This window comes from Rhinatrema bivittatum, chromosome 4 (genome assembly GCF_901001135.1).
Source record: "Rhinatrema bivittatum chromosome 4, aRhiBiv1.1, whole genome shotgun sequence".
Classification (NCBI taxonomy): Eukaryota; Metazoa; Chordata; class Amphibia; order Gymnophiona; family Rhinatrematidae; genus Rhinatrema; species Rhinatrema bivittatum.
The window spans coordinates 298,748,863-298,770,026 of NC_042618.1; the positions used below are offsets into that span (position 1 = coordinate 298,748,863).

At 43.2% G+C, this 21,164-nt stretch overlaps 1 protein-coding gene across 3 annotated transcripts in view; it reads right to left on the reverse strand.

The window, feature by feature from the left end:
- Positions 1 to 8,084, reverse strand: part of C4H15orf41 (chromosome 4 C15orf41 homolog) — a 1,060,100-nt gene extending 1,052,016 nt beyond the window's left edge. For 2 of the 3 annotated variants that reach the window (XM_029600207.1, XM_029600206.1), the window contains exon 1: positions 7,694 to 8,084. In XM_029600207.1, coding sequence (XP_029456067.1) covers positions 7,694 to 7,803 — 110 coding nt within the window. In that variant the 5' untranslated portion in view covers positions 7,804 to 8,084. The remainder of the gene's footprint in view (positions 1 to 7,693) is intronic. The other variant, XM_029600209.1, reaches the window with a different exon arrangement.
- Positions 8,085 to 21,164: the final 13,080 nt, after the last annotated feature.

Below are 21,164 nucleotides of genomic sequence, written 5' to 3' on the forward strand. Positions count from 1 at the left end.
AGGTAGGAAAATGGACGCTCAGTTTTACGAGTGTCCCTTTTCCTAACCTGACCGCTGGCACGTTTACTTTATTTTTTTTGTACATTGCTTCTACAATGAAAGGTAGATTAAATTGGTTTACAATGAAACATTCATAAAAAAAATTACACAAAACAAGATAAAAAACTAAAACAAGTCATAAAAACAATATAAACAAAACAAAGCAGTGGGGCAAACCTCTTGATAAGAACTTTTAGAACTCAGATCTTTGTAACCTGTTTAAATGCAACAGAGCATAAGTATGTTTTTAAGTTTTTCTTAAATTCCTTAATGTTTATTAATTGCCTGAGGGAATTGGGGATGGAATTCCAGAGTATGGGAGCAGCCACTGAAAAAGGCACTTTTTCTAATGAAATCTAATCTGACTACCTTAACAGAGATGATCTCGAGAAAACATTATCTCCGCTCTAGGAATAAAAGTTACTTACAATCGTAAGTAAGAGAATAGCCAGATGGAGGATTTCTTATATATGAGGTTGTGAATTGTTCTGTCCCCAGGAGTAGGTACATTTTGGTATCTGTATATACATTGCAGTTTAACTGTGTCTAGTGTAGTCCTTATTTCTAACCCATGATAAAAGCCTATGAGCCCTGCCTTTAAGGGGAGTTTCGCCTTTAAGAGAAACTCCCTCCCCCCTGCTTCTCTCATTGGGAAGGGTCTGCATGCCCTCTCAATCTAACTTGAGTCTTCTTAATGTCTTATTGGCTCAAGGAACTGCCCTTCATGCTCCCCCCTGCGTCACATGGATCCTAGGCTCGCTACCATTGGATCTCGCCCTCTGTCCCCAGCTTGTTGGGATGTTTCCTGTAATCACTCTCCAAGACTGTTAGTCAGTCTCAAGCATGCTGCCTAAAGGCTAGAAGTTCCTGCAGCCTCTGTAATACAATTAGCTTTTTTACATTTCTTCTCATCGCTTTAATCCTAAAGACTAATCAGCTTCAGAACCCCTTGCCTTCTCACCTTGAATCCCAAGAAACTCCATCTCCCTTCTCCTGCCTGTCTCCAGCTACAAAGATCTATGCCTGGGGCATATATACGTTTGGAAGCAACAATTGTAAGTAATGAAACATTATCTGTACAATAAATAATTTCAAACGTAAAAGATCTTTGCCTGAATACTGATTAAGAAGAAAAGTTAGCTGTGTGGAAGAGGGAAATCTGTGTATTTCTTATTGAGCGAGCACATGAATAATGGATAGAATTTTGTATTGCATTCGAAAAGGGACTGGGAGCTAATGCAGTGAACAGAAGTCAGGAGTGCTTTGATCTTGGCATTTTGAGTTTGTGAGCATACGAGCAGCTTTATTTTGTATTAGTTGTAAAGAACGTAAGGCGGTGTCCGGAAGCCCTAGGAAAAGTGCATTGCACTTTTTGGGCTGCTCAGAAATTAACGCCTGCCCAGAGCAGGCGTTAATTTTTGAGGGTAAAAATGTGTGCGTCGGGTGCACATTTTTTTTTTTTAAATTGGGGGAGAATCACTAATAGCCTCATCAACATTCATTTGCATGTGGTGAGCACTATTTATTTCGCAGGGGGTTGGACATGCATTTTGGACGCACTAATCCTAAGGGGTTGTTGGATGCGCATCCAAAACCAGCATGCAACCACGGGTTAATCAGTGCACTCAGCTGAGCGCACTGTATTGCATCAGCCTGTAAGTCTTTTGACATAGCTCCATACAGAAGACAGATAAGCAAGCTAGCCAGTCTAGGAGTTGTAAGAAAGTTAACTGAGTAAAGAATTGGTTGAGCAACAGAACTCAGAGGGTGATGGTGAATGGAATCTGCTCTGATGAAATGACTAGTGCTGAGAGGTTGCGGGTTCACTGCTGGTTTCAATATTTTTAATTTAATAATTTAAGTTCCACTTTTTTCCGATTATCATTACTACAAAGCAGAGTACAGCATAATTTAAATTATGGAAGATAAAATTGTACATGAGAAGCCTTTCCCATATACACAGAACAGGAAAAAAAGTAAATTAGGGCCTAAATATTTAGTTATATTAAAAACTTGCATCAATAGTGGGCTATAATAGTATTAACAAAAATATGATGGCAGAAAATTTAAATGTCTCTATCATATTTCTCCATCTTTGTTTGACCCCAAACAACAGAGGCCACTAATCATTTTAGGAGCCACCTTCTGGACTGACCCCAATGCAGTTTATATCCTTTTGATAGTGCAGTTTCCAGAATTCTATACAGTACTCTAAATGGAGGTCTTACCAGAGACACAGAGGCATTATTACCTTTTTCTAGTTGATTGTTCTTTCACTATTCACTCAAGCATCCTTCCAGCTTTTGCCATTGTCTTGTCTACTTGCCTAGCCACATTAAAATAATCTAATCTAACTATAATAAAGAAGAAAGTTGCCCTGCACCTGCATTGCTAATATACAAATCGAGTTCTGTCCCTCTCCCTCCCTGTAATGTCCAGTTCCACACTTCTCTGTGTATGGGAATTGAGCTCCACCCCTCTTTCCCTGTATTCTTGAGCTCCACTCCACCCCTTTCTTGCTGTATTGTCTGATCCAGTGTGCTACTACATATGGAATGCCCCTCTCTCTGACTATTCTTTCCAGCTCCACCACTCTTCTCTCTCTGAATAGTCATTCCACTCTACTACCACACAGAATACCAGAGGTCAGCATGCACTCTAATACCATATATCTCAATTATGCAATTCCTGTATGTCACAGTATTTCCCCATCCCTAGATGGGCTTTTACTACTAATCAGATATAATCATCCCATTCAACTCTTGTTTTATGCACAGAACTTCACCCCTATACTGTACCTTATATACTTCACCCCTTATATACTTCACCCCATACTGTACCCTATACCTTTAGGTTTTTGCAACCTAAACACATAACCTTGCATTTTATAATGTTATATCTATGCTGCCAGACTCTACACATTCATCAAGCTTCACTAGATCTCTCCTCATGGTTTCCACACCTTCCTGAGTGTCTACCCTGTTGAAGATTTTGGTATCACAAAAAAAAAAACCCTTTTCCAACAGTCCTTCTGCAATATTGCTTGCAAAAATGTTGAAAAGAACCAGTCCAATGACCAATCCTGGGAGCATACAACTAGTATTTCCCCTCTCTTAGGAGTGAACTCCATTTACCAACCCCCACTTAACTTTCGGGCTTATACCAAGGGTGCTCAGTTTATTTATAAGTGCAGAACCATGTCCAAAGCATTATTCAAATCCAAGCACACTACATCTAACACTCTTGCCTAACCTTCCAATCATCCAAAGAAATTGATTAGATTCATCTGACAAGATCTACCTCTAGTATAACTATGCTGCCTTGGCTCTTGTAATCCATTGGATTACAAAAACTTAATTATCCTCTGTTTTAGCAGTGATTCCATTAATTTGCTCACCACAGAAGTCAGACTAACCAGTCTGTAGCTCCCAGCCTCCTTTTTAATTCCACTTTTGTGAAGAGGAAGCTCATCCAACTCAATATTATAATCTAGTATTATAGAAAACAGGGCTAGAAAAAAAGCCTGACCACCTGATTCCAAACTCCAGGCAGAGGAAACAGGGTATAGGGGGAAGGAGTGGCCACCTAAACTGAAAAAAGGAGCCACAAGCCAGGTCAAAAGGAGAGACCTGGGCCAGAAAGAGCAGTGTTTGTTGTGGTGGGGAGAAGCATCAGCGTCCCAGTCCAGGACTTTAAACAGGAGTGATCATTATGATGACAGGAAGGGCCAAGACATTGAAAAAAGTTTTTTTAAATATATAGATTCCCTTTCCCCCAGCACCTAAGAATTTTGTCTGAAGTCTAAATTTTCTAATAGCAATCCCTGATAGGATATTAAGAGGCCGATGCAATATAGTGCACTCAGCTGAGCGCACTGTTTAACCTGTGGTTGGAAATGCACCCAACCCCCCCCCCCCCCCCCCCAAAAAAAAAACAAAAACAAAAAAACTAATTGTGCTCATCATGCTGATGAGGCTATTATTCTCCAGAGATCAAAAAAAAAAAAAAAAAAAGAAAAGTGCACCCAACCCACACATTTTTAGCCTCAGAAAATAACATTGCCTAGAGCAGGGGTCAGGAACCTTTTTGGCTGAGAGAGCCATAAACGCCACATATTTTAAAATGTAATTCCATGAGAGCCATACAATATGTTTAAAACTAAATACAAGTAAATGTGTGCATTTTATGTAAGATCACACTTTTAAAGTACAATAAGTCTCTGAAAATATTACACCAGGCCTTAAGACACCAATACATCTCCTATTAGGAAAACGGACCAAGCCAGGCTGCTATAGAGTCCTACACAGAAACTACACGCCAGCAGAAAACCTCACCTGAATCACATGTGCTGACCTCACCTAACAAAGAATAAAGAGACCAAAACGCATAACTAGAAGCAAGCAGAAAAAACTGAATTGGAAACTGCAACAAGCCAGAGTCTCTGTATGCAGTGCAACAAAGGAAAAAAGAAACATCACCCATCCTTATAAAACAAATCAAGAAATATAAAATCATCAGCAGTAAAACTGTACTAACAAAAAGAACATATTTCGAAACAGCTGATGAGTGGAATATCCAATAATTAAAAACTCATATAAAACATTTCCAGATACCAACAAAATATTTCAAAATAGCAGACACAAAGATCCAGTAATGAAAAATAATAAGGATACAAAAATTTTTTTGCTCTGCATACCTGGGAACGTTTGATATCCAGGTGTCCTGAGATTGTTCTGAATTAGCAGGAGGTGGGGTGGTTTGCTTGGAACTTTCTCCTCTCTCAGTCACATACCAGCGCTCTCTCTCACACTGGCTCTCAATGACACACCTATACACACATGCTCTCAGTCACTCACATATACACATGTTTTTTCTCTCTCACTTATATAGGCTCTTAATTACACATTTACACACATGCTGTCTATCTTTTCACGCTTACACACACACAGGCTTTCAATCACATAAATACATGCTGTCTTTTTCTCTCACACACAGACTCTCATTCACATGCTTACAAACATGTCCTCTCTTTCTCTCATTTACACACAGGCTCTCAATCACATACTCACATGCTCCATCACCTAAACCAGCTGTCAATCAGACACAGACACACATGATCTCTCTCTTACTTATACACACAGGCTCTTAATCATACATACACATGATCCCTCTCACACACAAAGGATCTCAATCATACACACATACTCTTTCAAACAAACAGGTTTTCAATCACAAACTTACACATACAGGTTCCCAATGGTAAACTTACATTCATGCTCTCTCTCTCACAGGCAGGATCTCAATCACAGACATACTCTCTTTCACATATACAGGCTCTCAATCAATCATTCACATACATGCAATCTCTCACTCACACACACAGGATCTCAAACACACATGCTTGCTCGCTCATTCACTCTCCCCCCCCCCCCCCCCCCGGGAACTCGCGGGCAGCAGCAGCCACCTCCCAACGCTAACCTCCTTCATTTTCAGCCCTCGCGGAGGCGAAGGCGGAGTCCCATCGGCCGCGGTTGAAGATTTTCATTTTCCTCCGAGCCGCGCTGCAGTCTTCTTCCCGCGCAGGCACCCGATGCTCTCCACTTCCTCTTCCGGGCCGCGGGAAGAAGAGAGCACCGGCGTGCTCTCTTCTTCCCGCGGCCCGGAAGAGGAAGTGGAGAGCATCGGGTGCCTGCGCGATGACTCCAGCGCTGGCACCCGGCTGACACCCGATGACTCCCGCGCAGGCACCCGGATGACTCCAGTCGGCGTGCTCTCTTCTCCTCCCCCCCCCCCCCCCCCCGCGGCCCGGAAGAGGAAGTGGTGAGCATCGGGTGCCTGCGCGGAAGAAGAGACCACGCTAGTGTGGTCTCTTCTTCCCGCGCAGGCACCCGATGCTCTCCACTTCCTCTTCCGGGCCGCGGGGGGGGGGGGGGGGGAGGAGGAGAAGAGAGCACGCCGGTGCCGCTGACTCCAGCTGTCCTGCCGCGTTCCGCCCGGGCTGACAGCATTTTAAGCCCGGGCGGCGGAGGACCGGGGAGCAGCTGGGTCAGCGGGGAACCGCGAAGTATGGCGACACTTGTCTGCGAGCCAGATGCAGCCCTCAAAAGAGCCATATCTGGCTCGCGAGCCATGGGTTCCCGACCCCTGGCCTAGAGGCTGGGAGCTACAGATTGGTTAGTCTGACTTCTGTGGTGAGCAAATTAATGGAATCACTGCTAAAACAGAGGATAATTAAGTTTTTGGAATCCAGTGGATTACAAGAGCCAAGGCAGCATAGTTATACTACGAATGCTTCATGGAACTCTTTATATAACCTTCTCTTGTTTGTTATTGTTTTTTACTCTCTCCCCGCTCCCAACCTATGTTACTCCCAGTTGAATCCCTCCTATTAATTTATCTAGCCTTTGCTTTGTTCCTGCATCTTATTGTTCTCTGTTCTTTGTAAAGGCAATGCCTATATATACTTTGGTTAGTAAGTTACATGTGAACCGACACGATGTGCAAACGGTTGTCGGAATATAAAACTGTTTAAATAAATAAAATAAATAAATAAATAAAATTTCTGAGCAGCCAAAAAAAAGTGTGCAGAAAAGCAGAAAATACTGCTTTACTGTACATCCTCTAACTTAATATTGTGGTGATATTAAGTTGGAGGAACCAAAAGGTTTAAAAAAAAATGTTTTAAAGTGTGCTGGCGGTCAGATTAGGAAAAGAGATTCTCAATTAATAAGCATCCATTTTCCTATACCATGGCTGTGCACATGTTAGAAAAATGGACGCTTAAAATTGAGCATCTATTTTCCTAACCCACTGACAGCCACCTCTCCTGGGCACCTCTGCCAAGGGGGCATTAAGGGTGCACATTTGTCCCTAGCACCTCCTGGCAGAGCAACCCCTCATTTAAATATTTAATCGTATGCCAGGAGAGGTGCTGGGCGCACATTAGGAAAGCAGGCACTCAAACTGAGTGCCTGTTTTCCGCACTGATTTATTGCGTTGGCCCCCCAAGTGTACAAAAAAAAAAAAAATCCCAAACTAGCTTAAGGCTAGGTATTTGTACTGTTGGTTGGATAAGTAATCAATGGAAGTGAACACAGGTAAAAGGAATGAAGCATATGCACTCGCATGTTCTCAAGGGACACAAGCAGGCAAGCAGAAGTTGAGAAGGGAAGGGCCTGAAGAATGGGCATTCAGAAATCAAGGGGTAGAAGAGAGTGGAGACAGGCTCTTCTGTCACTTACTGAGCTTAGCACTAAGATATACAGCAGTAACTACAGGACAAAGAATGAATGAGTATTGTTACCATGTAGCTGGTACATGAGAATGGTAAGTCTGGCAGGTTATCAGGCAAGAGTCATATGGACTAAGAAAATGCACACAAAAATTCCTCTGCCAATCAACACAAGGGCACATCAGTAAGGTGCCTGATACAGTTCACCAGGCAAAGTTGCATTAGAGGATCAACAGGTATATAGAAAGGCATTTATACTAACTTCGCATGGTGAGTCTTATAAATAACCAATTTCTCTAAAACTTGCATTATTTGTTAGCCTTATAGAGTCATTTACTTTATTAGTTTTCTTTTCACTTCTTTTAGTAGCAGACAAATAATGAATTTTCAACGGAACATAAAGGTCACACAACTCAGACTTACCTGGGGAATTTCAATTTCAACTTTTCCAAGCTTTGCCTGCTAGAGTTCAGGGTAGCTATGAACTGCGTTATTTCATCATACTGGCTTTTAGATAGGATCATAGTGATCATTTCTCATGCAATGAATAAATATAACCAAGTACAGCCTCTTCACTGTGCTTAAACTGCAGCCTCTGTACTACGATTCACAAGTAGGCACTTTTCCCGCCAAATTTTACTTTCTTTTTAAATTTACGGTGCTGCGGCTGACAACAAGCTACCACTTACTCCCTCCCCTTTGCTTCCAGATTCAGTTTCCGCAGACACGAGAAAAAAATAAGGCTAGGGAACTAGCACAACAGACCCCGTACATGCGTACTATTACTAAGACGTCACAGGTTGCCTGCAGCATAGAAAATGCCGTAATTAAACTTCTACTTCCGGTCCAGCAGAGACTAATATTGCGCATGCTCTTTGGTGCCTACCGCTTCTTCCTTGCCTGGTGTAGTGGATCACAACTTTTCCTGAATGAGAGCACAAGCCAAGATTTGTTTTGAAGCAACGTTTCGCATAAACTAATTTGGGGATGGTTAGCATTATTTTACCATCTTTATTGTAGATAGTAATTTTGTTTTTTACTTCATCACTCTACTGTGTTATGGTTTGAATGTGCGCACAACGTTACTGAAATGCTGATTGAGACCGGTGGGCGATAGAAAGACCAAGTTGCTAGCAGAGACTGGAGGCGCAGAAAATATTGTGAGAGCTATAGAATGGGGAGCCGTACTGAGCGCTGGCTCGCGGGACGCTCGGCTCTTGGCACTGGCACTGATGGAATGAACTACTTGATAGACTGATGGCCTGTGGTTGCCATGGGAAAATAAAAGCCGAGCATGCGCTCTGTGAGTCACGCGGCATTAAACCTTTCAGAGTTTGTGCTAGGTGTTGACAATCTCCTTTAAACTAAGCAGGTGCATGCGGAATTTCAATATTTTACTTTAGGAATTTAAAAAGCTCTTTGGGCCTCCAAGTTTGGAGGTATACACATGCATTTAAAGAATAGAATAATGGTACTAGAATTTTGAAGGGCAGTTACTGCTTGTATGGAAAGACTGCTTTGTGTATAAGGTGACATTTGTTGAAAAATATACTAATCGGTGATTCAAAGTGAACTGTTTGGTCATGTAGCGTGTTTTATGATAGAAAAGCTAGGATCAGCACTTAAAATACAATATGGAAGTTTAAATCATAGGTGTGCATGCCTATTAGTTCAGATCATGTTTTCCAGAAGTTTTAAAAGACATAGAGGCTGATGCAATATTTGTGTTTAAAAAACGGATGCTCAGCGTTGAATACCCGTTTTCCTAATGCACACGCAGCCAACTTTTCTGGGCACCTAATGCAGTATTTAAATGAGGGGTCGCGCTAAAAAGGAGGCAGTAAGGAAAACTGTGTGTCCCTAGTGCCTCAGCATCCGGTGCACTGGAGAGGTGGCTGTCAGTGCGGATTGGGAAAACAGATGCTCAATACCAGTGTCTGTTTTCTCCCGCTACTGGCACAATATACATGCACAAGCTACAGGGCGTGAACCGTGTATCTTGTGCATTTATATTGAGCACCCAGAATTAATTTTTTTTACCCGACTTTTTTTTTTTTCTTTCTGTGGTTCCTTCTACTTAGTATCTTTCTGTGGTTTTTTTTGCTTTCTGTGTTTCCTTCTACTTAGTATCATGATAATACTAATAGGAGGAATGACAGAAAACAGAATTTTTTTGTTCTTATCAATGAGCCCTTGAGCACAGCACACCTTTACGCAGCCCTGGGTTGAGGTAAAATTTGCTACATTACAATGGGCGCATTGGCCGTGCGGGAAATTTTTTGCATAGCAGGTATTAGCTAATAGCTTCGTCTACATGGAATTTACACGTATTGAGCGCTTTTAGTTAAGTGGTGGTTTGGATATGCATATTGGACGTGCTAATTCCCGTATTGCATTGGGAGTTATGGACGCACGTCCAATAGCGTGTTAAGCCATACACTAGCTGCAGCGCACTTTTTGCATCGGCCCCTTAGGCTTTACCTAAATTGTAGAGCAGTGTTTCTCTACCTGGAATCCATAAGACCATTTCAGGGCGTCTGCTGGAAGATAAGCAATCCAAGTGGAGCTTCTGAGAAAAAAATGTCTGACCTTACTTCTGAAATTGCTGCTGCCTGATCTCATCCTAAAATAAGGAGAGGAAGATTGTGGCCTTGAGGAGCCCAAACCAGCACAAAGAGGAGGTAGAGAAGAATACAGCTGAGAGGAGTACTACTGCTACCACTCCTTGAATTCTTCATAACAAACATCAGCCTGAAGAAACCTACAATCATTCTCGGAGATTTCAACCTCCACACTGACGTCACCCCTCACTCACAAACTTGCCAAACCCTGCTTGATGCTCTATCCTCCCTACAACTCACCCAACAAGTGACAAATCCAACACACAAAGCAGGTCACACCCTGGACCTAATATTCACCAATGAATTCATATCAAGCACATCAATAACCTACACTCCAGTCCCATGGTCCGATCACTACCTCCTTCACTGCAAATCTCAAGCAAACCTCACCAACACCAGCAAGACAACCGAACCATACTCCTTTATCTACAGACCTCCCTTTCAACCGGACACCCTTCAACAAGAACTCGGAATACACCTATCAAATCTAGACCTATCCAATATAAACAGTGCCACCCAATCCTGGCACCAACTCACAATGGAAACCGCCAACAACATAAACCCGGAAAGAACAAAACAGATCAAAAACAAAAGAGAAAAAACAAACCCCTGGTTCAGCACCCAACTGAAAAACACCAAATGTTGCAGTTTGATGCTGCTGGAGAAGATAGTGGACCCTTGGGCCGGCCTACCTAGGGAGACAGGGTAGGCCGGGGGGCGGAGCCACAAGCTGGACGGGTTCACCCAGGAACCAGGGACCCCCCCAGGAGGAGCCCGTAGGGTCCCGGGTCCTCGGGACTGGGAGCTGTCTATGGAATGGCCAGAGGTTGAGACCTGGACAAGAGCAAGCAGAATGACTAGGAAGTCCAAGGTACCTGGAAGGCAGAGGACCGGCTGCACAGGGCCAAGGGCCAGCTGAAGGCAGGGCAGCGGGCGGCTGCGGAGTCTGTAGCAACCGGAAACAGAGGCAGGCAGTGGGTGAAGCAGGGTCAGAAGCAAACCGGAGTCAGAGGCTGGCTGCAGGCTGAAGCGGAGTCGGAAGCAAACCGGAGTCAGAGGCTGGCTGCAGGCTAAAGCGGAGTCGGAAGCAAACCGGAGTCGGAGGCAGGCAGCGAGCTGAAGCGGAGTCAGGAGCAAACCGGAGTCGGAGGCAGGCAGCGAGCTGAAGCGGAGTCAGGAGCAAACCGTAGTCGGAGGCAGGCGGCGAGCTGAAGCGGAGTCAGGAGCAAACCAGAGTCGGAGGCAGGCGGCGAGCTGAAGCGGAGTCAGGAGCAAACCAGAGTCGGAGGCAGGCGGCGAGCTGAAGCGGAGTCAGAAGCAAACCGGAGTCAGAAGCAGGCAACGTGGAGATCAATCAGGAACGCAACTGGGAACAACTAAGGAGTTGTGAATCTCGTTGCAAGGCGTTGAGAGAGAGTCTGAATGCCGGTTATATCAGGACTTAGGCGTGATGTCAGCAGCGAGGGCGGAGCCGGGCTTCCGGGAGCAGGGCGCTCAAGAGGAGCGTCCTCACGCGTGAGACCGAAGTGAAGCAGGCCTGTAATGGCGACCGCCACGTGGAGTGAGAGAAGCCCCCGGGGTCTGGAGCGGGTGGAACGCGGTGTTCCCTGAAGCGGAGGTAGGCAGGCCTGAGCCCTAACAGAAGGGAAGAGGTCAGGACCGCAACACAAATCCACACTAAGGAAAAAAGAAAAAGAATGGCGAAAAAACAAATGCCCACTAACACTGGAAAGATACCGAACACAACTAGCAATTTGTAAAAAAAATGATTAATAACACCAAACGAGACTACTACAGCAAAAAAATCAAGAACTCCCCTAACAACGCCAAATCAGTATTCAACATAGTTAATAACCTGATATCAAACAACAACAACAGACCAATACCTCAATCCAAAAACCTTAGCCAAGATATTGCGCTGTTCTTCAAAAACAAAATCTGCAAAATCACAAGCAACCACATCAAAACCACAATCACCGAAGGACCAGCTACCATCAAAAACACTCCAACCTGGTCCACCTTCGATCCCATCTCAACTATCGAGACAGAAAAACTTCTCAAAAACTTAAACCCAGCTCACCATGAACTCGACACAATACCGATTCAAGTCCTAAAGGAAATTGCACATATCATTGCCCCACCCATCTCTGCTATCATAAACAAATCACTCGAGGAAGGAGTACTCCCCGATAAACTAAAAGTTGCAACAATTAAACCCATACTAAAGAAAAAGCATCTTAACCCAGACGATCTAAACAATTACCAACCAATTTCAAACTTGCCGCTCCTCGCCAAAATGACTGAGAAAGCTGCACTCAAACAGCTCAACGAACACCTCAAAACCAACAACATTCTACACCCCACCCAACATGGCTTCAGAAAAAACCGGAGCACTGAAACCTTACTACTCAACTTATCCAATACAATAATAAGAGGTTTCGACAATGGCCAAAAATTCATCCTCATCCTACTAGACCTCTCTGCCGCATTTGACACGGTTGACCACAAAAACCTAATCCACAGTCTAACCAACATCGGTCTATCAGGCAAAACTCTTGACTGGTTCACATCCTTCCTTAAAAATAGAAACTTCAAAGTAAATATTAACAACCTCTACTCAGATCCCATACCCCTTGAAACTGGAGTACCCCACGGATCTGCGCTGTCAGCCACCCTGTTCAATATATACCTAACTCCCATCTGCAAACTTCTCACAAGCCTCAACATAACATACTACATGTACGCTGACGACATCCAAGTAATCATACCCGTAACTAACACCATCGAAAATGCATTGAAAACTGCAGCTACGTACCTCGACACAATAAGAAATATGCTAAACCACCTCAAGCTGTGTCTTAACATGGAAAAAACTGAGTGTATTCTACTCGAGAAAAAACAATCAGAACTCAACATGAAACACACAATACATATCGACAATACACACATCAAACTGAATGACAACGTGAAAGACCTTGGAATATGGTTATACCCTGAGCTGAACCTCAAAAAACACATCACAATGAAAATCAAAGAAGGCTTCCACAAGCTAGTAATACTCAAACACCTAAAACCCTTACTGTACCAACCCGAATTCAGAACCATTCTTCAATCACTCATATTCACCAGCTTTGACCACTGCAATTCTCTCTTGATAGGATTACCCAAATCTTCAATTCGACTACTCCAACTACTACAGAACGCAGCAGCCAGAATCCTCTCTGGACACACAAGATCTGACCACATCACCCCAATCCTTAAATGCCTTCACTGGTTACCTGTGAATAGGAGAGTCGAATATAAAACTCTAACCATAATACACAGCACAATTCACAATATGGAAAACACAGGCTTAAATAACATCATTCAGATACATGTCTCTCAACGCAACACAAGAACAACAAACAAACTAAAACTGGACATCCCACCAATCTCATCCGCCAAACAAACCACCGTCAGAAACAGAGCCATCTCCATCACCGGCCCCCACCTCTGGAACTCACTACCGGATCATCTAAGATTACAGAACGTCAAAACTTTTAAAAAAGAACTTAAGACCTGGCTATTCAGACAAACCTTCAAAGACGAAATCGGCTAATATACCTGACCCAATCTACACCCCACAACCGTATGGATATTAAACCTTTCACACATATCTCCAAAATACACCTTTTCAATCATCTATACCATACAGAGAGACATCCAATCTATCCCTACAAAATCTGCTAATCCGAAATCATGATCATCCAATGTCCCGAACAATACCATATTCCATCCCTTATGTTAAGTACCCTAATCAATAATCCATCAGTTACCTTGCTATATTATTATATTCCGTTATACTATTATACCTCTTATTCCCCTTTATATCCTACCTGTTGGGTTAAATATTATCTAGTCTTACATATTGTCCAATTCTGCCAGTTTACCATTTGTTATAACATGGTTTCTACACATGTATTTTGTTGTTACAAATGGTTTCTACACATGTATCTTGTTGTTACAAATGTAAACCGGAGTGAAGGCCTCTAGCTAAACTTCGGTATATAAAAACAAACAAATAAATAAATAAATACAATAGCCACTGTTCCATATGACCAGAGGAAGAGGCAAATGGAGTCATAAGTTACAGAGCATTTCTGGCCACTAGTGTATGTACTGTGACCTGCTGGCCTGATAGTGAGGGAGAATAGCTGCACTAAATAACGTGGTTAGGTCAGGGTTTAAGGGTGGAGGAAATGGGTAGAAAAGGGGCCACCAGGAGGAAGGCAGAAAGGAGAGTACTCAGAAAGGGGGAAGCAGGAGGGAGATAGGAGCATAGGAGTGAAAGCAATCAGAAAGGGGCATTAAGAGGAGGGGGCAATGGCAGGAGGGAGAATACTTGAGATGGGGCCACAAAGAGAAAAAGACAGGAAGGAAGGCACTGAAGGAAGGGGCCATGGGGGGAGGGGGGTTATAGCATTCAAAGGGGCTGTGGAGAAAGGGTAGGTGGGAGGAAACAGCACAGGGGGAAGAGCACATGGAATGGGACCTTATGGAAGGGTGTAGGAATGACAGCACTAGGAAAAGGGCCATGAAGAGGGGAGGACCAAGGAACAGGCCAGAATTAGGAAGGGGCCATGAATGGGGGAAGCAGAGGAGGAATTTTACAGAAACATAAAACATGATGGCAGATAAAAGCCATATGGCCCATCTAGTCTGCCCATGCACATCTCCTGCTCAGCTTTATAAATCTTTCCCTCAGAGATCCTCTGTGCCTGTCCCATATTTTCTTGAATTCTACTGTCGTTTTCTCCACCACATCCACGGGGAGGACTATTCTATGCATCCAGCATCTTTTTGTAAAAAAATAATTCCTTACATTACTCCTCAGTCTACTTCCTTTCACCCTCATCCCATAACCCCTTGTTCTAAGGGTTTCTTTCTGTTTAAAGAGGCATGCCTCCTGTACATTTATTTCTTGGAGGTATTTTAAATGTCTCTATCATATCTTTTACCTCCTTTCTTTCAGAATATCCATGTTAAAATCTTTTTGTCTCCATATGCTTTATGATAAAGATTGATGATCATTTTAGTAGCTGCCCTTTAGACTTAACACCATCTGTTTTACATCCTTTTGAAAGTACAGTCTCCAGAACTGTACACAGTATTCTAAATGAAGTCTAACCAGAGCCCTGAGGCTCTTACCACTGGAGTGCCATTTCACCCCCTGACTCATCAAGTAGTCCTCACCATGGACGCCTCCATCAAAGGATGGGGTGCCCACCTGGGAAAGGTACGGATGCAAGGACTCTGGTCCAGCTGGGAGAGAGGCCAATAGATAAGCCTGCTGGAGCTCAAGGCGATAGTGAATGCCATTCGCACGTTCGAGAAATTCCTACGGGGGCGGACCATCATGACAAATTAAGCAAAATCTTCCACCCACACAAGTGGGAGCTCCACCAGGACATGGCGGATGAGCTCTTCACGACAAGTGGCATTCCATGCATGGACCTCTTCGCTATGGAGAACAACAGGAAGGTGAAGATGTTCTGCTCCATCTATCCAGCAGACAGCGACTCGCACAGTATTTGTTTGTCATGGGCAGAGGGGCTCCTCTATGCTTACCCCACAATCCCACTCATCTCAAGAATGGTACAGAAGTGTATTACGGACGTAGTGGACCTCATTCTGATAGCTCCGGTATGGCCCAGACAACTGTGGTGTACACCTATCTAGTGCGTCTTTCCATCATTCCGCCTAGTCTCTTGGGCCACAGTGTGAATCTTTTGACGCAAGAGAGAGGCACTCTGCTTCACCCCCTACACTCCTCTCTACATCTTACTGCGTGGAGGTTAAAAGGATGGTATTAAGCCACTTGCACTTGCCGATGGAAATACAGGAAGTCCTGCTGTCATGAAGAGAAAATATCAGGGCAAGTGGCACCGGTACTCAGCCTGGTGAAACGGCAGGGGCATAGACCCTTTTTCCTGCTCCCCGGAGCTCTTGCTGTATCCCTTGTATCTAGTGGGACTGGCGACAGCTTCAGTAAGAGTCCACATAAGTGCCATTGTGGTCTATCATCATCCATGCAATGGCCTACCAGTATCTAACCACCCACTAGTTTCCTGGTTCATGAAGGGCAGCCTGTGATTGAGACCACCAGTGTTGAAATCACTTGTACCATGGGATCTCAACCTAGTGCTAGAGTAACTCATGCTCTCCCCCTTCAAACCTTTGGAGGGCAGCCATATAAGATATCTCACATGGAAGGTGCTGTTCTTGGTAGCCCTAACCTTCGCAAGAAGGGTCAGCGAGTTGCAGGCTTTAGTTCACTATTTGCCATACCTGCAATTTCTCCACAACAAAGTGACCTTACAAACATACCCCTCATTCTTATCCTAAGTTGTTTTGGCTTTCCACATTAATCAAGCCATCACACTGCCAACCTTCTTTCCAAAGCCTCACAAGTATGATGGTGAGTGACTGCTCCACACGCCAAACTACAAATGAGCCTTAGTGTACTATAAGAAGAGAACAGATTCAGAAACTAGCTATTTGTTTCCTTCAGCCTGAATGCCCCAGGACTTCTGGATTTAACAGTGCATTCAATTCTGTTACAATAAAAGATCAGAAACCTTGATTAGTTTGCCAAAGGCACATCCAGGGCAGGCGATGGCAGCTTCGGTGGCGAATCTCCACAACATTCCCCTACTGGACTTCTGCAAAGCTGCCACGTGGTCCTCGCTGCACACTTTCACATCTCATTAATGCTTTGACCAACAAGCCACATTGGATGCAGCGATGGGAAGGGCCCTACTTCACTCAGCGACCACTCAAAGAGACAATCCGCAGATCAAACGGACTGGGTTGGATGCAGAGTGACATGATCAGACACGGGATCTGCACAATGTTCCCACCAGGAGTCTTCAGCTCTCAACCTTCAGCTAGGGACTCCCAGACAGCATGGCTAATTCAGCCTGCTTATCTGCGGGGAAAAAAGTAAGTTTGCTTACCGTAAATGTTTTTTTTCCATAGATAGCAGGATGAATTAATCATGCTGACCCGCCCACCTCCCCGGACAGACTACAGATTCAGGCTTTGCAGAGACGCTTTGATATAGACTGAGGAGAAAAATGGAGCCGCAGCCGTACACAGAGCAAAGCTCTAAAATCTTTAAGAAGCACCGCCTCAGCCGCCCCGGAGGGACGTCCCAGACAACATGGCTAATTCATCCTGCTATCTACAAAAAACACCATTTACGATAAGCAAACTTGTTTTTCTCCCAGTATAAATTATCTACTCCTTGGAGAACTTAAATGGAAAAAGTGACAGAAGAGAAAGCCTCAAGAAAGAACATCTTCAATGTCCCTTTTGGGATAGAGCCTATGCAACAAAAAGTGTAACATGTATTTCACTTTCCTTCAGAAAACTGCAGCTTTATCATTCCTGACAGCATATCTTCTAGCATCCCACACATAATATAGAAAGCTTTCCCATGCTAGTGATATATTCCTCTGAGCACCAGTATGGAAAGCAGCAGAAAACAAGTAGTAAAAGCTGTGACACTTAGAAGGGTTGCTTTCTAGCTCTGTAAGTAGAGTACAGCCAGTCCTGGAATGTAGCCAGAGCTGTCCCAAAGACTTGTCCTGTTTGGATCAGGAGATGACTGCAAACTGTTTTTTAGTTGATACTGTGTGCCTACAGATAGGTAGACATCTATAAGCTTTATCTATAGCTTAGTTAAACAGAATGTTTTAATGGGTCATTAGTTATAAAAAGCATTTGTGTCTCATAGATAAAAGTGCATGTTCACTATAACTAGGCTTTAGTGTCTGTAGCCTATATGGAAAGTCTGCAGTGTTAGAGGCCAAGGAGGCTTGTTAATGCTTCAGCTGTACATTAGTGCACTAGTGTATCACCTAAAATTGATAAGGTTTATGTGAAAGGTACAATCCAGAAAAAACAGTATTGGGGTCACACATTTGCCTATGCTATATACTATGCTCACTTTGTTGCTGTTGAGGTTCCATGGTGTCCAGATGGCCAACTCATAAGAACATAAGAAATTGCCATGCTGGGTCAGACCAAGGGTCCATCAAGCCCAGCATCCTGTTTCTAACAGAGGCCAAACCAGGCCACAAGAACCTGGCAATTACCCAAACACTAAGAAGATCCCATGCTCCTGATACAATTAATAGCAGTGGCTATTCCCTAAGTAAACTTGATTAATAGCCGTTAGTGGACTTCTCCTCCAAGAACTTATCCAAACCTTTTTTGAACCCAGCTATACTAACTGGACTTACCACATCCTCTGGCAACAAATTCTAGAGCTTTATTGTGCGTTGAGTGAAAAAGAATTTTCTCTCAATTAGTCTTAAATGTGCTAGTTGCTAACTTCATGGAATGCCCCCTAGTCCATCTATTATTCGAAAGTGTAAATAACCGAGTCACATCTACTCGTTCAAGACCTCTCATGATCTTAAAGACCTCTATCATGTCCCCCCTCAGCCGTCTCTTCTCCAAGCTGAACAGCCCTAACTTCTTCAGCCTTTCCTAATAGGGGAGCTGTTCCATCCCCTTTATCATTTTGATTGCCCTTTTCTGTACCTTCTCCATTGCAACTATATCTTTTTTTTGAGATGCGGCTACCAGAATTGTACACAGTATTCAAGGTGCGGTCTCACCATGGAGCGATATAGAGGCATTATGACATTTTCCGTTTTATTAACCATTCCCCTCCTAATAATTCCTAACATTCTGTTTGCTTTTTTGACTGCTGCAGCACACTGAGCTGACGATTTTAAAGTATTATCCACTATGATGCCAAGATCTTTTTCCTGGATGGTAGCTCCTAATATGGAACCTAACATCGTGTAACTACAGCAAGGGTTATTTTTCCTTATATGCAACACCTTGCATTTGTCCAAGTGCAAGGTGTTGCATATAAGGAAATGCATATTTCATCTGCCATTTGGATGCCCAATCTTCCAGTCTTGCAAGGTCCTCCTGTAATGTTTCACAGTCCACTTGTGATTTAACTATCTGAATAATTTCATATCATCCGCAAATTTGATAACCTCACTCGTCGTATTCCTTTCCAGATCATTTATATATATATATATATATATATATATATATATATATATATTGAAAAGCACCGGTCCAAGTACAAATCCCTGAGGCACTCCATTGTTTACCCTTTTCCACTGAGAAAATTGACCATTTAATCCTACTCTCTGTTTCCTGTCTTTTAACCAGTTTGTAATCCACGAAAGGACATCGCCTCCTATCCCATGACTTTTTAGTTTTCATAGAAGCCTCTCATGTTGGACTTTGTCAAAGGCCTTCTGAAAATCCAAATACACTACATCTACCGGTTCACCTTTATCCATATGTTTATTAACCCCTTCAAAAAAATGAAGCAGATTGGTTAGGTAAGACTTCCCTTGGGTAAATCCATGTTGACTGTGTTCCATTAAACCATGTCTTTCTATATGCTCTACGATTTTGATCTTGAGAATAGTTTCCACTATTTTTCCCGGCACTGAAGTCAGGCTCCCTGGTCTATAGTTACCCGGATCGCCCCTGGAGCCTTTTTTAAATATTGGGGTTACAATGGCCACCCTCCAGTCTACAGGTACAATGGATGATTTTAATGATAGGTTACAAATGTTAACTATTAACTAATAGTTCAGAAATTTCATTTTTGAGTTCTTTCAGTACCCTAGGATGCATAACATCCAGTCCAGGTGATTTGCTACTCTTTAGTTTGTCAATCTGGCCTATTACATCTTCCAGGTTCACAGTGATTTCGTTCAGTTCGTCTGACTCATCACCCCTGAAAACCATCTCCGGAACTGGTATCTCCCCAACATCCTCATTAGTAAACACGGAAGCAAAGAATTCATTTAGTCTTTCTGCAATGGCCTTATCTTCCCTAAGAGCCCCTTTAACCCCTCGGTCATCTAATGGTTCAACCGACTCCCTCACAGGTTTCTTGCTTCGGATATATTTTAAAAAGTTTTTATTATGAGTTTTTGCCACTATGGCCAACTTCATTTCAAATTCTCTCTTCACCTGTCTTATCAATGTTTTACACTTAACTTGACAATGCTTATGTTTTATCCTATTTTCTTCAGATGGATCCTTCTTCCAATTTTTGAACGATGTTTTTTTGGCTAAAATAGCCTCTTTCACCTCACCTTACCTTTTACCATGACGGTAATCGTTTTGCCTTCTTTCCACGTTTCTTAATGTGTGGAATACATATGGACTTCGCCTCTAGGACTGTATTTTTAAACAATGTCCATGCCTATTGAACACTTTTAACCTTTGCAGCTGCACCTTTCAGTTTTTTTCTAACTATTTTCCTCATTTTATCAAAGTTTCCCTTTTGAAAGTTTAGTGTTAGAGCTGCAGATTTACTTATTGTCCCCCTTCCAGTTATTAGTTTAAATTTGATCATGTTATGATCACTGTTGCCAAGTGGCCCCACCACCGTTACCTCTCTCACCAAATCCTGCGTTCTACTAAGAATGAAATCTAAAATAGCTCCCTCTCTTGTTGGTTCCTGAACCAATTGCTCCATGAAGCTGTCATTTATTCCATCCAGGAACTTTATGTCTCTAGCAAGTCCTGATGTTACCCCAATATTGACTGGGTAAATGTAATTGAAATCTCTCATTATTATTGCACTGCCAAATTGGTTAGCTTCCCTGATTTCTCTTAGCATTTCATCATCTGTCTGACCATTTTGTACAGGTGGACGGTAGTATACTCCTATCACTATACTCTTACCCAACACACATGGGATTTCTATCCATATAGATTCTACTGAGCATTTAGTCTCTTGTATGATCTTTATCCTGTTGGACTGTATACCCTCCTGGACATAAAGTGCCACACCCCCACCAAGTTGGTCCTCTCTATCATTGCGATATAATTTGTACCTTGATATAGCACTGTCCCATTGGTTATCCTCCTTCCACCAAGTCTCTGTGATGCCAATTATGTCAATCTCATCATTTGCTGCTATATACTCTAACTCTCCCATCTCACTTCTTAGACATCTGGCATTGGCATACAGACACAGCAGCTTTTGAAAGAGTGCTGAGCACCAGCTGCTCAGATGGGGTCAAGATAATGTAACGGTCTGGTCCCTCAGCAACCATCACAGCCTGCTTCCTTTTCATCAGCCACCCCAGACGCTACCACTTATGAATTAGCTCACCAGTGCTGCAGTTGTGGTGATAGATGCTATTAATTGCATGGCTGATCCTGTTCCTTCCTGT